The sequence below is a fragment of the Amblyomma maculatum genome, chromosome 7, assembly GCF_055883805.1.
Source record: "Amblyomma maculatum isolate TAMU_Amacu chromosome 7, ASM5588380v1, whole genome shotgun sequence".
Classification (NCBI taxonomy): Eukaryota; Metazoa; Arthropoda; class Arachnida; order Ixodida; family Ixodidae; genus Amblyomma; species Amblyomma maculatum.
The window spans coordinates 3,560,584-3,578,250 of NC_139350.1; the positions used below are offsets into that span (position 1 = coordinate 3,560,584).

The 17,667-nt window shown below is 47.5% G+C and overlaps 1 protein-coding gene and 1 pseudogene across 1 annotated transcript in view; one reads left to right on the forward strand and one right to left on the reverse strand.

Moving 5' to 3' along the window:
• The window catches only part of LOC146182609 (bone morphogenetic protein 1 homolog), a 191,224-nt gene extending 181,210 nt beyond the window's left edge, over window positions 1-10,014 (reverse strand). Inside the window, exons 1-2 of the mRNA XM_084609568.1 lie at window positions 9,863-10,014; window positions 2,504-2,621 (exon numbers count right to left, since the gene is read on the reverse strand). Of these exons, the coding sequence (XP_084465694.1) occupies window positions 2,504-2,613 (110 nt within the window). The 5' untranslated portion in view covers window positions 2,614-2,621; window positions 9,863-10,014. The remainder of the gene's footprint in view (window positions 1-2,503; window positions 2,622-9,862) is intronic.
• Window positions 4,433-12,001, forward strand: LOC146182613 (uncharacterized; annotated as a pseudogene).
• Window positions 12,002-17,667: the final 5,666 nt, after the last annotated feature.

Sequence of the window (17,667 nt, forward strand, 5' to 3'; positions counted from 1 at the left end):
CATACATACATACATACATACATACATACATACATACATACATACATACATACATACATACATACATACATACATACATACATACATACATACATACATACATACATACATACATACATACATACATACATACATACATACATACATACATACATACATGCATACATACATGCATACATGCATACATACATGCATACATGCATACATACATACATACATACATACTTACATACATGCATACATGCATACATGCATGCATGCATACATACATACATACATACATACATACATACATACATACATACATACATACATACATACATACATACATACATACATACATACATACATACATACATACATACATACATACATACATACATACATACATACATACATACATACATACATACATACATACATACACACATGCATAGATACATACATACATACATACATACATACATACATACATACATAATCTTATTACCATTTATAAATACAGCGTACATTTATGTTGCGTGTAACCTCTCCTTGAGAATGTTCATTAGCGCTATCCTCCTCATAACAGCAGACGTGATACGTCCTGTGCTACCTGGAGTGTCAAGTCAGGTTGCGCGAACGGGAAGCGGCCACCATCAAGTGGTGCGTCGCCTCTGACGAAGAACCTTGTAGCCCAAAGCGTAGTCCTGGACTTAACGACCAGGATGCCCTTTGCCCCGGACGCAGCGAGATGCCATGCGGGACTAGCCGAGGGTGGGCTGTTCCCACATGACCTCAGGATCGCGCAGTGTCGCAAATCGCGAACTTCTGCATGTTACAGATGCCCTGCATTGCTCCGATTATCCTACATAACATTTCTCAGGTGTTCTATAACTCACGATGATTATCCCTAACGAACAGTCAGTTCATGAAACATACTTGTTCCACAGTATATCTTATAAAAGCTGTGGCTGCAAAAAGTGTCAACAACATTATCATGCCTATGTGCTGTCACATATAAGATGTTTTACACAACTTAAGGCAAGACTTCCGTAATCGACGCTGGTGCATTCAACCCCATATTGTTTGGCAACGCATGACTGTCTTCATGTTTTGTTTTTTTTTTCAATTCTATTCAATTATGAAATCACTAATTAATATTTTTTTTCCTTCACTTTCGGCTCTAGCGCATTTATGTGATGGTTTGAAACAGACATTGATCCTAAGGACGGTGCAAATGAGACAGACAAAATGAAGGAGTTAGCATGAAAACAACAGAAGCAATGTTTTAATGAGCCTTCTTTCCCTCTGTCTCCTCTGCGCGCTCCCTAAAATCAATTTCAACTACGAACTCAAGTAACCCGAACCAGAGTACAGCTTGAGCACAATGTGGAAAAGCTTATCTTTTCCTGTTAGTTTTTTCTGCAGGGGACATCTTCTCACGTAGGTAAAGAAAGCAAGCTCAACTTGAAAAATAAAGGCGACTGCGTTCACGCGGCATCATATTGTATCGCTGCCGACCACGTTTGGAATGAACGAAACGCTCTCGCTGACTGCGCCTAAAGGAACGGCTACCGCTCTCTTCTGCGGACTGCACTACGATCTCGCGACTTCCCGCTTTTGCTACACTATTGTATGGCAATAGCTTCGGCAGTTTTGTATGCACTGATATATTATTGTCTGTTTCTTAGCTGTAGGAGCGATTCATTTATGTAACGGCGTTTTCCCATTGTTACTTCAACTCCTCAACTATTCAGCTTCAACTCACCTCACTGAAATGCCTGCATTACCGTGACGTAAAAATCGAATAAAAAGTGAGCAAACAAAGGTAATTTCGCAAGAGTGTCATATGCAAAAACGTTAAAAAAAAAGCTTGCAGCGCAGATGATAAAGTACACTCAACCTGATGAACATGCCAGAAGAGAACTGCGAAGCTGCGGCGCCAAGCCGCAAGTAGCCACACCCTTTCGAAGCAATTAGAAAAGACAGCATGTTGAGTGAACGAATCGCGTACATTTGTGGCACTAACGAAAAACAGCGGTTATATAGGCAGCAAATTTCAAACTTTACCCGTCCGCGGCTCTTGATGCGCGTAATGCAGGCTGCCATAGCCATGACGCCGCTCTGTACTGTACCTCGAAAGAATCCCCTGCATCCTTGCGCAAAATACGTGGCGCTCCTTTTGTAACGCAACTCGCCGAGCTGGGTCTTTTCCTATCGTTCCTTTCTTCACGTATCAGACAGTAGTGCGCAATATGGCGGTTTCGAGAAAGGGCTAGAAGAGCAATAACAATAATTCTCTAAAGTATACACCGTCAAACTGAAACAAAAAACTTCTTAGGCGCTCGATCTAATTCTTCACTGCTACACTACCGCATGTGTTTAAAGACAGACGCCTGCTATGATATGCGCAATTCGTTTCTTCCTTACTTATTTTTTGCGCAAACGTTCCTCCTCAGCAGTTTTTTCGCATTGCTCTGTTTGTTAGGCGGCCAACAACCGACGCACTTGTCGCACTCACCGTTTGCTGCGGAACCTAGGGCCTCTGTCCGTAACGTTGAAACCGACTCCCAGCCTGGCCTGCCGGCTTCTCCGTCGGTACGCCTCCCGCGACATGGCGATGTCGCCCATCACCAGCTCTGCAATAGAAAGGCAAAAGCGACAAGCAAAAATTATTTCTGCAACGCGGCAAGTACCCGACTCCCTGCTTACGCGGAAATTGAGCTTTTTTTTTTATTTGTTTTTTTTTTCACCTGCCCTGTGTGTGCAGACTTTTGAAATAGGAAACATGCACACATAAGAAACGTTTTCACATACAATCTTGCAGTTGATATTCGCGGTCAATCTACTGCGCTCAATTTGTTTATATATATATATATATATATATATATATATATATATGTGTGTGTGTGTGTGTGTGTGTGTGTGTGTGTGTGTGTGTGTGTGTGTGTGTGTGTGTGTGTGTGTGTGTGTGTGTGTGTGTGTGTGTGTGTGTGTGTGTGTGTGTGTGTGTGTGTGTGTGTGTGTGTGTGTGTGTGTGTGTGTGTGTGTGTGTGTGTGTGTGTGTGTGTGTGTGTGTGTGTGTGTGTGTGTGTGTGTGTGTGTGTGTGTGTGTGTGTGTGTGTGTGTGTGTGTGTGTGTGTGTACACAGCCGCTCACCTGTTCTTAACTGGGGCGTTTTCTACGTGGTGTCGTGACAAGGATTTGCGACACCGGAATGCATACTCCGATATGAGACGCGCTGCGAACTAGTGAACGCGAACAAGGGCTAGTACGTCGCTAACATTTCTAATTTCTCACAAACAGTTCAGCTTGTATGACGCTATTGTAGTTTTCGTTGCTTGGCTGCATACAACGTTGGTACAATAACAGCCTTGATTTGAAAGCTTCTTATTCATTGCTTTCATCTGAAGAAGCCAAGGCCGAGCGGAACCTGCCTGACTTGCTTTGTAGTCAATGTTATACTGCCATTCCGAATCCGTATCACCTGAGAGGTATTCGCTGTCCCAGAACTGAACAATTGTTCTTCCATACGCTCACCAAATCATTCACAAACCATGATTTCGTGCCATTCATTCAGCAACGCTACGTGAACGAAAGGAGCTTTCCATCACCGACAGGCTCGACACTTCCCAGGACGGCCACTTTGACAGGGGTATATACCACATGTGAAGAAGTTTTATTTTCTAAAAAAGAGCCGAATCCAATTAAAGAACCCCTCCTCCCCCCCCCCTCCAAAAAAACGCGAAAATTTGTTATCAGCATTAACCGGTGTACTGTGGAAGGTGTTATATGATACGGTTACTTGTAAATTGAATTTGGAGCACATGTGGCGCCAGCATCGGCTTTTAAAGACTGGCTTTTTGCTCTTTTAGATGTGAAAATTTTAAATTCACCTAGTTTTAGTCTAAAATCTCTACTGCAGTAATAATTCAAGCTTTCCCGATGAAAACGGTTAAAAATTATTATCGAGTGCACTGAGTTAGCCGAACGAAAAACAATAAGAACATTCATTTTGCATAATAGGGGCACTGCGGTGCCTCACCTACACACGCAAGTAAATGTGAACGATAGGCTGCTGTCATAAGCGGTGTAGTGGCAGTATTCTCTTTTTTCCCTTCCCGTTTCGGCAGCGAGAAATCAAACTAGCTGGAACACACGGCATCTAGAATTTATTGTTAGTGAGTCAATTATATGGAGTTTCATGGCGCAAAAGCAACTTCACTTTACCAACCTAAATGTATCCCCAGTATGCGAAGTGCTAGACGCATGCTGAACACGAAACGACAGGATTACGACCGCTAGTCCTCCATTTCCTGCCTTCCATGAGGCACCATGCGTTAAGCCACATTTATCAATCAGCTGCAAGGGTGACAAGGGCGACAAGGCAAGGTGACAAGGAAGTCCGAAGTGTAAACTGACGAATAAATTAAGCCATATGTTAAAGAGTATGAATTCCCACCAGTGCAAAATTTCCAGCACGGTGAGTGAGAGCAGCATTCCACTCACATGAGCTTCCCTGGACTGACGCGTAAGCGAATACGTTTACGACCCACGCCTGAAGGGCAGGCAATTTTGGAAACATGCTTCCTTCTATAGATTTGATTCGAGCATTGTCAGAATGCTGCGCGGTGTTTGCATTCCTCAGAAGGAGCTAACAGAGACCGGGTCTTATCCCCATTTTCGGCGAAGGCAATGGAGACACCTCAGGATCAACGCCCTCTCAGGATGCGGTGCTGAGCGTGCCTTGGCGCGCAAGGGCAGAAAAGAGCCAGCGTATTTCGATTGAAATTGAGGCTGACGAAAGCAGTGCGAGCTTTCCTGATGCCATTAGGTATTTGGCTTCTCGAGGATTGAGTGGGAATTCAAATCGCGCATCAGTAAATTCTGTCTTTAAACGACTAGTCTTTAACCAGGCCACCTATAACCGAATAGAACACTGTTGTGGCCCAAGTTGAAGCAACGCTATTGCCGCTAAACAAGCGTTGCGACAACAAGCCTTATCATCGTAGGGACAGTACGTATGCGGTGTCATGACACCTTTAGTTGGGCGTACGCACTGTCTATCAACCTGGGTTTTTTTAACGTTCTTTAATTGACATCGCACAGTACATGGACATTTCGCCTCTTTTGAAATGCGATCGCCGGGATTGCATCCCACTTGATCGGAATCAGCAACCGCGCGCGCGCTAAGTCCACTGAACCCCCGCTGCGGACAACACTGATGGTGGTCAAAGCACGCCTTTGGCCTATGCAGAGTCAAACATTCATTTCTCAAGTAATTCACCACCATTGATATCATTAACTGGTCTGCTACGTATTTTCTACATTAAACCTCAGAGCGCTGTACTCGGCTGCTACACGTGGCATTCCACATGCAACAGTCATAAATTGTTTTATTTGTCTCGAGGAATGTGCCAGTTAGGTAAGCCGTCTTGCTTGCGCTACCACTGGCTTCGTATGGAAAGCGCGCACTGCCTATTGATTCTTGTGATCAGAACTAAAATAATATTCTAGCACTTCAGCGCAGCTGCGAAAATAAACTTTGAACCGCTGCCAATCGCGCAAAAAATACTAAGCGACAATAGCCCTAACCCGCGCCTTAAAAATTAAATTTTTCTAATAAATTTCTTTACTGAAGAAAACATAGGAGCTGACACATGAGCGTACTACATGCGCCATGCCCTGCAATTATCAGTCGCAAAGTAAGTCCCCCTGCGTTCATCACTACCATCAAGGGAAAGGAAAGCGTCTCCGCCTACTGAACACTCACAAAAAAGGCGGAAGGCATTCGAACTGTGGGATTAACCCTATCCACCCGCCTCCGTTAGCAGATGGCAAAGTGTCATGTGCCGAACGCTGGTTCTTCTCCTCCGCGGCGCTTCTAATGATAACGCATTTTAACACAACACGGCAAGCCGCATCTATCGACACAAAGCCGGGGCAGCCACCATTGAGTTAGCTGCCGGAGACCGCGAATGCCTATATACGCTGAGCACACTTCATCTAAAGCCGGCGTGCAAGGCCATACCTCCGATACCCTCCCCCCCCCCCCCCACCCCTCTCTCTCTCCCTTGTCGCGTTGTCAGCCACCCGGCGCAAGGAAGCGTCGCTCGGTAGGAAGCGTCCGCGCCGCGAGATTGCGCCCTGGCGCTGGAGTCGCTAAATAAACACCGAGCGCTGGGAGACGCCCCGATGACAGATTGCCCGTCCCGCATCTTCGCAGCACAGAGCGGATGGCGATGGCAGGGGCGCTTAACGGTCGGATGCCTGCTCGCTCCCATTGACGATATGTCGCTGCTCAGGTGCTCTCAATCAAGAGATGTCGACCGCATATTCGAGTCTCGGTTCCCACGAACAAGCGTTGTCCCCCTGAATGCTAAAACATTTGAACACAGTTTGCTTGTGCGGCTTGACGACGCTTATGGCAGTGTGGACCTCCATTATTTCTCCAACTTACCACTGTCGTAACTGAGGTGACGGTAGGCTCGCAAATAGCTCATTCACCCACCTCATTTTCTCGCCCGCATTCCGCAACGCTGCGTTCTTTTGAAATAAAGTGCGTTATGCCTTAAAACCATCGGACGCTTTTGGTTGGACTACATATCCTGCCAATGCATGCCCTTTCTTTTTTGATTTCGACTGGGACATCAATAAATCGCGTTTGTTCCCTGATCCACATTGATCGCTTCCTTTCTCTGAACGTTAAATCTGTCAGTTTCCATTTCATATTTACCTGTTCTGTACTGATTTCAAGTTGAAGGCTAATTACCTTTCACGTTTTCATTTTACTGGGGTGCCCCTATGGGGCGGAAACGTCAATCCTAACTATTTACCATGTCTTCACTCCCTAGGTGAGCACCATTAGGACACATCTACTATACACCTTTTCTCTTGAATAATACTGGTAAACTGTCATTCGTGATCGGAACATATCGCTAAATTCCCTCCATCTCAATTTGATTCTTCTAATTATTTTTCTTTTGTAGTCTGGATCAACCGTCATTACCTGTCCCATGTTCATGTATTCCTTTGCTATTTTCTGCTCTTAGCTACCTACCGTAAAATGTTTCTCGCTTCCAAGGCTACTGAACATTACCTTAGTCATATGCGCATTGATTTTTAAATTACCTGTTCTGATTTGTCTTAGGCATAAGTCACGCTTTGACTTTTTTCCCCTAAGGTAATGTTCAACAGCCTCGGGAAGGAGCAGAAGTTTCCATAGGCAGCGAAGTACTGAAAGTAGTAGGCGAATATGTCTACTAAAGACAGGTAGTAACAGCAGATCCGGACCATGAAAAGGAAATAAGGAGAATAAGATTGGGATGGAGCGCATCTGGCAAGCACTCGCACATTATGACTAGCAGCTTACCGGTGTCGCTCAAGAGGAAAGTATACAACAGTTGCATCTTACCTGTGCTCACTTATGGGGCTGAAACGTGGAGGCTAACCGAGAGAGTTCTATTTAAGTTGAGGACAACCCAGAGGGCTATGGGACGAAAAATGGTAGGGGTAACATTAAGAGATAGGAAGCGTGCAGAGTAGGTCAGAGAAATAACTCATGTTACTGAGATTCCAGTTGAAATTAAGAAGAAGAAATGGGCATGGGCAGGACATGTAGTGCGAAGAGAGGATAACCGATGGTCGCTTAAGGTAACAAACTGGATTCCAAGGGAAGGAAAGCGTAGCATGGGGCGGCAGAAAGTTAGGTGGGTGGATGAGGTTAAGAAGTTCGCAGGGGTCAAGTGGATGCAACTAACACAGAACCGGGTTAAGTGGAGAAATATGGGAGAGGCCTTCGCCCTGCAGTGGGTATAGTCAGGCTGATGACGATGATGATGGAGCGACGTGACGTGCATTATGGTTACAAAAGGCAGCGCTGAAGAGTAGGTACTGTATACCACTGAGAAATAGGTAGATGATGGAGAATAAATTGCAATTTAGAGAGAGAGTGATGATTTGATGTTTGTTATGCTCAAGTGACGGTTTTGGTCTCTGAAAATTGAACGTGCAGCAAAATTTTGTACCGATTCAAGAGATATTAATTAAATAAGGCTTATGAGGCGTCTAGATGAAAGATGCGCATTCGAGTTGTGGACGAACAAAAGTTTGATAGGCGAACTTACGGATAGCGAAAGGAGTTCCATGAAGATTGTGTTTTAGATAGCATAACGTGCGTGATGTTTTAGCTGTTACTTCTTGTACGTGAGTGGACCAACAGAGGTTGCTTGAGAAATGAATCCCGAGGTATCCGTCGAACACACTTAGGATAGTGAAGTATTATTCGGAATGTAACTAAATAATGAAGCGTTATTTTTTTTCCCAGCTGAACGTCACTAACTTTCATTTTTTCATTGTTATAAGTGAAATTTGCAATGATATCCACCAAGCAGTTATGCGATCGAGGTCTCTCTGAAGTTCTAGGTGATCGCCAGCTGAGTGTATTTTGCAGTAAATGATGCAGTCATCCTCGAACAAGCGAATAGTTGAATTAATGTTAGATGGCGAGTAGTTTAAGTAAATGAGGAAGAGCAATGGGCCCATGACGCTACCTTGAGGTACACCAGACAGGACGTCGCTAAATGGAGATTCGTGAGCATTAAGAACTGTACACTGCTTGCGAGATGACAAGAAATTTGTGATCTATGAGGTCGTTAATGAGTCTAGGTTAAGGCAGGGGATTTTAGGTATTAAACGTGAATGCGCGACGCGATCGAATGGTTTAGAGAAGTCTAACAATATTGTCACGTGGTGGTGACCAGGGTCGATGACAAAAATGAAGAGTCGGTGATTACACTGAAAAAACTCTTTGTAGCAGATCTGAGTAAGGCTGACGTCGCTCGCTCTAACCTAATCTGCGCATGACCCAATACATCAGCACACTGTATATATACGCTTTCTTATCGGGAATAAAAGTTGTTCATCACCCGACGCGGGGCCATGCACATGGTGGCAGCGGTGCCCATTCACTATGTCCGCCCCGTCGACGCTGCTCCTGGCCCCGAAACCATTGGATATCTCGGAAGACGCATGGAATGCATGGAAAACATGGAAAAGTGAATTCATGCTTTTTTCTACGGCCACCCAGTTAAGGAAACAGCCTAACGAAGTGCAAGCAGCAACGTTACTTGTAACAATCGGAGAAGACGGAAGGAAAACTTATAGCACTTTAAAATTCGACAACGAAGAGGACAAGAACAGCGTCGGGCTTAAAAAAATTTGAGGAATTCTACAAACCATCGACGAATTTGACATTTAATGAGTTCCGCTTCGGATCGAGAGACCAAAAGCAAGGGGAACATTTTTCAACTTGCTGACAGACCTAAGGCTGCTAGCAAAAAACTGCGAGTTCGGAGACTTGGAAGACCGCTTGTTCCGCAGCCGCATTATCCTGGGAGTGGAGGGCAAGTGTTTACAGCAAAAGGTTGTAGCCGAAAACCCGTCATGAGAAGAAAGTACGCATCTGCCTAGATCCCACAGCACTAAACAAAGCATTACCCCCTGCCGACTCTTGAAGATGTAGTGCCTAAGCTTGCCGGAGCCAAGTTCTTTACAACGCTAGACGCGGCATCAGGATATTGGCAAATAAAACTAGCTGACGCAAGCTCCAAGCTCTGCACAATGAGCACACCCTATGGACTCTATCGCTTTCTGCGCATGCCTTTTGGAATTGCTTCAGCCCCGGAAGTGTTTCAAGCAGCAATGCATCGCGTGCTAGAAGGTTTGCCAAATGTCGCAGTAGTAATGGATGACATCCTCTTATGGGGCAAGACTAAAGAAGAATACTACCACTTCCAGCATCTTTTAAAATGCTGTCGCGAACTTAACCTGAAGCTTAACTTGAAAAAAAGGTTAATTTTTCCAGCTCGAGGTACGCTACCTGGGACACGTGCTCCCTGCAGAAGGCCTGTGTGTTGACCCACAACGCATACAAGATATTTTGGAAATGCCAGCACCAAAGAATGGTAAGGAACTGCACGTTTTTCTGGGCACAATAAACTTTGCGCAAAGTTTCATTCCTAACATGTCTGTGGTGACCGCCCCTCTTTGATCTTTGCTACGCAAAGAAATCGCATGGGTATGGACAGAAAAGCAGCAAGAAAGCTTCGAAAAGTAGCGTGAGGCTCTGATAACAGCCCCGATCCTCTGTTATTTTGACCCCAAGACAGGAGTTACCTTATCAATTGACGCAAGTCAGTTCGGGGTAGACGCCGTTCTGATGCAGGATGCGCACCCCGTTGCGTCTTCATCGCGGTCACTCACAGATGCTCAGCGAAGATATGCTCAGATAGAAAAGGAAACGCTCGCGATAGTAGCTGCACTAAATTTCATGACTATATATTTAAACAGCATGATGTAACAGTGGAGACAGATCATCGTCCATTGAAGGCCATGTTCAATAATTCACTGCACCAGGGCCCGTTACGCTTGCAACGCATGCGGCTGACGTTGCAAAGTTATCCCATCATCGTTACGTATAAACCCGGCAAAGAACTGTTCCTCGCAGATGCTTTATCTCGCTTTCCCAGTAAGGCATATATGGAAGAACACCAGGAATTTCAAGTCAATGTTCTTGATTGCGTTTCAGCCTCGGAGCACTGCCTGAAAGACCTGCTTGCAGCAACCAGTGACGACAGCAACCTGACAAAGCTGCGCGAATACGCCTAGGCAGCGTAGCCTCTTCACAAGCACGAAGTCCCCGAGCAACTTCGGAACAACTGGGGGTACCGAGACGAGATACACGAGCAGGATGGCCTCGTATTTGGCAGCAACAAGGTAATTATACCAGAGTCAAAAAGATACGAAATGATCCGCCTCCTTCACGCTGGCGCGGATAAAATCAAGGCGAGGGCTAGGAACGTGATGTAGTGGCCGAACATGGTGAGCGACATTGAGCAGTTCTGTAAAGGGTGCAAGCTGTGTATGAAGAATCTGCCGCGAAACGCCAAAATGCCCCTTTTAAGTCACGATGTCCCAACCCTAGCCTGGCAAGTTGTTGATATTGACTTGTTCTTTTACGAAGGTCGTGAATTTGCCGTCATCGTGGACTTTTACCTTTTTTTTTTCGAGATTCAGGAACTTCGAACCACCATAGCAACCTCGCTGAAAACCTGGTGTTCTGAATTTTTTCTGTCCATGGCTTGCCTTTGAAGCTGTGCAGTGATAATGGGCCGCCTTTTAAAAGCCGGGAATTTAAGGACTTCCTGAACATCCTAGGTATCACCCACGTCACGTCAAGCCCCTACCACTCGCGGTCTAACGACATGACGGAAAAAGCTGTGTAGGAATCAAAGAAGGTTCTAAAAAAATGCTTTTAAAATGCCTGCATTTTCATGGCTTTGCTTGAATGGAGCAATACGCCGCGTGATGTGCTACAGTCCCCTGTGCAGAGGTTGATGGGACGCCAAACTCGGAGACTTCTCCCGGGGCCTACAAGCCACTTGGAACCACAGGCAATGCCCAGCAACGTGGTTTGCAGCCGGCTTCATGAGATACGCCAACGTCAAAGGACTTACTACTACCGCGGCAACGGGTACCTGCCACCTGCGACACCAGTACAGCAGGTCACCGTGTATGACACAATCCAGCTGAGCTGGTCTCCAGCTGTCTTCCTCAGGCCAGCTAACGAACCTCGCTCAGCGATCGTCAAAACTGATGACGGTAGGAAAATTCTACGCACACGAGAACATCTACGACTGAGAGGACCGCAACCTGAAATAAGTCCCGCCCCTCAAAAAGGCCCTCGCACAGAGCCCGCCAAAGAGCTACGCCGAAGCACAAGGCAACGACGCGAACCATGTCGGTACCCTCTACCTGAGCGATGCTAAACCTTATTGTAAAAAGGAAGATGTAGCAGATCTGAGTAAGACTGACGTCGCTCGCTCTAACCAAATCTGCACATGACCCAATACGTCAGCACACTGTATATATACGCCTTCTTATCGGTAATAAAAGCTGTTCATCACCCGAAGCGGGGCCGTGCACACTATTTATAGGGCTGACTTGCGCCCGCAAAAGAACTAAGTGACTCGGCGGCGACGGCAGCAACAAACGTGCTCGTCGATCATCGAACAAAGAATGCCCGTCGCACTCATCAACGCTCAATTTAAAGGCTGCTCAGAACAACCTAGATAACGTCATAATTGCTACCAGCACAAGCTGGAACACTGTAGAAAGACACGAGTGGCCGGAATCTTCGGGACAGATCTCGGTGTATCTTGCGCTACAACGAAACTGATAAAGGTGCGTCTCGCGACACCGAGCATTAACAAACAAAGAATACAGAACTGATACGCGATGCAGAGTCCGACTGATAAGGTCGCATGTCGGCGGCTGTTAAAAAGCAACAAATACAGTTTTGAAGGTTTCGCGGCATTACTCCCCCTTTAAAAAACATCGCCTCGATGTTCCAAAACAAAGCAACTTAAACATGAACATTACAAAGTTTAAACACCACAGATTCCTTAACGCGCGTAATATGGCTTCAGTCGTACAACTGTACAATTTCCGGGCGCTCGCGTCGCCGTTGTGATGCTGACGTTCCGTCGGGAGTGACTTCATAGTCCAGTGGTCCGACGCTGCGAATGATTTTGTACGGCAAGATGGCGTTCCAGGTCTTGTGTTCAGCGTCGACGTACATGGCGATCATGTCCGCGATCGTTTTGTTCAGGCGCTCCGTAAGGCCATTGGTGTGGGGATGGTACGCAGTTGTTTGTCGATGGCTTGTATGACTGTATTCCAGGATGGCTTGCGTCAACTCTGTCTTAAACGCCGTTCCCCTGTCCGTGATTAGCACTTCTGGGGCGCCGTGTCGCAAGAGAATTTGTTCGACAAAAAATTTGGCGACTTCTGCCGTGGTAGTGCTTTTGCTTCGGCGTAACGGGTAAGGTAGTTAGTGGCCACGATGGTCAACTTGTTGCTAATAGACGAAGATGGAAAGAGGCCGAGGAGATCCATCCCAATTTGTTGAGAGGACAGGATTAGGGGCGGAATCGGGTTTAGTAGTCCTGCTGGTCTGATCGGCGACGTCTTGCGTCGTTGGCACTCACAACACGTCTTCACGTAGTGGGCAATTTCGGCAGGCATTCGCGGCCAGTAGTACTTCTCCTGGATTCGACGCAACGTGCGCGTAAATCCTAGATGGCATTCTGTGGGCTCATCGTGCAACACCTGCAGAATTTCCTGCCGGAGATTTTTAGGCACTACAAGAAGCTGCGCGGTCTTGTTGGGTGCAAAGTTCTTCGCGAGGAGGCTATTGCTTAACGCGAACGATGATAAATGTCGCCTGAACAAACGAGGAGGGAAAGCGGTCTTTCCTTCTAAGTAATCGGCTAGCGCTTTCATCTCAGGGTCTGATCGCAGTTGTTCTGTGAAACTGCTGGCGCTAACCGGTCCCAAAAAGGCGTCGTCGTCATCGTCCTTCGGGGGAGCGTCGACGGGAGCGCGTAATAAGCAGTCTGCGTCGGGAGGCTTCCGGCCCGACTTATAGTCTACAGTCAAGTCAAATTCTTGAAGTCGTAGGCTCCATCTGGCAAGGCGGCCTGAGGATCTTTCACATTAGCCAGCCAGCTGAGCGCGTGATGATCACTTACCACCTTGAATGGTCGGCCGTATAGGTATGGACAAAACTTAGAAGTAGCCCAGATGATCTCAAGGCACTCCTTCTCAGTCGTCGAGTAATTGACTTCGGCTTTTGTGAGGGACTTGCTAGCGTAGGCGATTACTTTCTCCTGTCCGGCACTCTTCTGGACGAGAACGACTCCCAGGCCCACACTGCTCGCGTCGGTATGAATTTAGATCTCTGCGTTTTCATCAAAGTGGCCAAGTACAGGAGGGCATTGCAGGCGGCGGTTGAGTTCTTCAAAGTCTTCTCCTTGCGGCTCTTCCCATTTAAAAGGTACGTGAGCCTTTGTAAGTGAGTCAACGGTTCGGCGATGCGCGAAAAGTTTCTGACAAATCGTCGATAGTAACCGCATGACCCAAGGAATCGGCGCACAGCTTTCTTGTCGACAGGCGGTGGGAATAGTGTGAGTGCAGCTGTTTTCTCTGGATCTGGGCGAACACCATCCTTACTAATGATGTGACCTAGGAATCGCAGTTCTTCGTAGGCGAAGTGGAACTTCTCTGCTTTTAGCGTTAGTAGCGATGACTTGATGGCTTCCAGCACTGTCTGCAGTCGTTTTAGGTGGTCTTTAAAGTTCGACGAGAAGACAACAATGTCGTCCAAATATACCATACAAATTTGCCACTTCAAGCCTGCCAGGACTCTGTCCTATACTCGTTGAAACATGGCTGGTGCGGAGCAGAGGCCAAATGGCATCACCTTGAACTCAGAAAGGCCGTTGAGTGTGATGAATGCGATCTTCTCGCGACCTCTTTCGTCGACCTCAATTTGCCAATACTCGCTCTTTAGGTCCATCGATGAGAAGTACTTTGCATTCCAGAGCCGTTCGAGAGTGCCGTTGATGCGGGGAAGCGGGTATACGGCCTTCTTAGTTATCCTATTCACGCGGCGGTAATCAACGCAGAAGTGAAGTGTGCCGTCTTTCTTCTTCACCAAAACGACTGGTGCCGCTCAGGGGCTGTTCGATGGCTAAATTACGTCATCACGCAGCATTTCCTTAACTTGATCGCGTATGGCCTGGCGTTCTCGCGGCGATACACGATAGGGGCTTTGGCGCAGAGGTCAGGCGTGTTCGTCCGTTATAATGCGGTGCTTGGCCAGTGGTGTTTGTCGTACCTTCGATGATGACGAGAAGCACTCCCTGTAGCTTCGAAGAAGACTGCGAATCTGGTCGTTCCTGCTGTGGGCCAATGCCGAGTTGATATCAAATGTGGGCTGGCCGAATTGATCCGGTGCGTCTTCCAGTGGGTGGTCGTCGAGGGCGAATAAACCTTTGAGGTCCGCCAATTCGTCGAGAAAAGCAATCGTCGTTCCCTTATTGAGATGTAGGGTATACTGCTGGGCTAGTTGGTGGTGGTTATCAAATATTATGGTATCGCAGCGCTTTCAGACAAGGACAAAGGACTAGGGACACACACAACTGCGCTGACACACACAACAGCGCAGTTGTGTGTGTCCCTAGTCCTTTGTCCTTGTCTGAAAGCGCTGCGATACCATAATCTTATAGAGATGCCGGTATTCTTCGGTCAAGTTTGTAACCAGCCCCTGAGCTTGTCCTCTCCGGAATTTTGCGATGCCTCTTGCGATGCCGACACCTCGTTCCAAAAGCAATTAGATATTCCCTTCGACGATGCCTTCAGCGGTTTCGATGTCTGCGCTACCTACGCTGACTGCGACGCTTGATCGGGGCGGCACGGTCAATTCTCCGTCGAGGACGTTTAGAGCGACATGTTTCGTCGAAGTTGTCGTAGCAGGTATGGCTTTGTCTGCAGAGCGCTTGATGAGTTTGGATCGGAGGTCGATGATAGCCCTATGTTCATTTAGGAAGTCCATGCCTAAAATCACGTCTCGGGAGCACTGCTGCAAGACCACAAAGCTGGTGGGGTAAGTACGCCCATTTACGGTTATTATTGCAGTGCATCGTCCCGATGGAGTGATCAGGTTTCCACCTGCGGTGCGAATCAGCGGGCCATCCCAAGCGGTGGTAACTTTCCTGAGCTGTGAGGCTAACGGTCCACTGATGGCTGAATAGTCAGCTCCGGTGTCTACAAGGGCAGTGGCTCTGCGACCGCCGACATCAACTTCAAGGTCGCTTATTCGCGTCCTCGCTTTGCACGTGGGCCTTGGTGTCCGATCTCGGCTCCGTCGTTTTTTCATGTCTTGTCCGGAGCATACCGTTGTTACTTCGCTGGGCGGCGGTGTCGGCTTGCACTCAGGTCATGTTGTCGTCGATGTCGTCGTGTGGAGCGGCAATGAAATGGCTGCGTCGTCGTTAGTGGTCGTCGGCGGCGGAGGATCTTCGTCTTTTCGCCGTTGAGCAACCTCACCTCCAAAGGTTTCTGCCTTTAGATTCCCCTACGGGGGCTAGGAGACCGGCATTGCAGGTAACCGCGGCCCGGCGAAGCAAATCGGGTATTGTAGGGCGATGGGGAGCGTGACAGACGCCTTTGCGACTAGTGCTCTCCGCTGCGCATGAAGTCGTTGATTTCCTGTGGTCGCTCGCCAGGACGGGGTCGTGGGGTGTCGACAGCGAAACCACGCAGGCCGATCCGCCTGTACGGGCAGTAACGGAGGATGTACCCTGCCTCACCACAATGAAAGCAGAGCGGTCGGTTGTTAGATGTCCTCCAGGCGTCGCATTCCCTGGGACGTGGAGATCGTTGGTAGACTTGGCGGGTGGGGGCCAAGGGGCGGCTTTCGGGGGCAGGATGGTAGCGACAAGGACTTGGGAGGTCGCGTAGGCTTGGGAGGTCGCGTCGGGGTGCAGGACGATGTAATGCAGCAGCATAGTTCATCGCTGCTGATTCATGCACTGGAGCCGTCGGAGTCGTCGCTTGAGGAGCGCCCAGTGCCTGCTGGACTTCTTGACGTACGAAGTCCGCGAGCGTCGCCACCTGGGGTTGTTGTGATGATGGCAGCAATCGGCGGAGCTCCTCTCGCACGATCTCCCGAATGAGGTCCCGAAGATTCTCCCCGTCCATATTATGTAGCAGTTCGTTAGTAAACTCCAATAGTTGAGTCTCACATGAGAACATTTTTGTGAACCCATGCTGGTTAGTAAAAAAATAAGTTTGTATTATCGAGATGCTGCGCAATGAAATGCTCGCGGATCTTGCATGGGATAGATGTCAGGGATATGGGGCGGTAATTACGTGCGTTTTATTTGCCACCTGATTAGAAGATAGGGACAATTTTGCCAATTTTCCAGTCCTCTAGAACTTATGCACAACTGCTGTTGCTGCGTAGCCGTCGAGGTATCTCCAAGTATTTTACACGTGACTTCCGCACTGTACTCCCTGCATTACTTTTGAGGCTCCGAATCATGCTTTTTCGTAACTTATGAAAACTATATAAGGGCCCTGGATATATGTTCAGTCATAGCCTCCCACATGGATGCAGCCAGCGCAGGACCTGGTTATTTCGAGAAATATGGGAGAGGCATTTCTCCTGTCGTGGGCCTAGGAGCAGCGGGTCCTACTTGTCCTGTCGTGGGCCTAGGAGCAGCGGGTCCTACTCAAGATCCAAGGGTCTTGGAGGGCTGAATTCTGATCTCACCCTCTTATCTCAAACTTAAAGTGCGGGTTTGGAGCACTTGCCAAAGTGGCTATGCCGTATAGTGTTCTGACATCAGACATCCTGATGCCCAGTAAGCGCCCGACCGTGTCAGCTGCCAACTGCTTTCAAAAATGGGCTAGTTGGCATTGGTATGACGACTGCATAATTCAGTACAAAAAACACAGGATGAAGGAAGGAGACAGACGTAGGATGAACGCTTCGTCCTGCGTCTTTTGAAGCATTTGCCCTGCGTCTGTCTCCTTTCTCCACCCTGTGTTTTTTGCACTGAAATATTTATTTTTTTCTGGCAAAGACATGCTTATGATTTTTAGCTCGCAATACCGACACACTTCTATAACGCTGACGGCAGATTTTCTGCAAAACACTGCAAAACTGTTGTTGTGTTAAAAGTTATACAGGCTTCCCAAGCAAATTCAGTTGAGTGGTACCTTCTCGTGAGTGCAGAATAAAACTCGCTCGATGGCCGATTGGCTGATGTTGCCTTT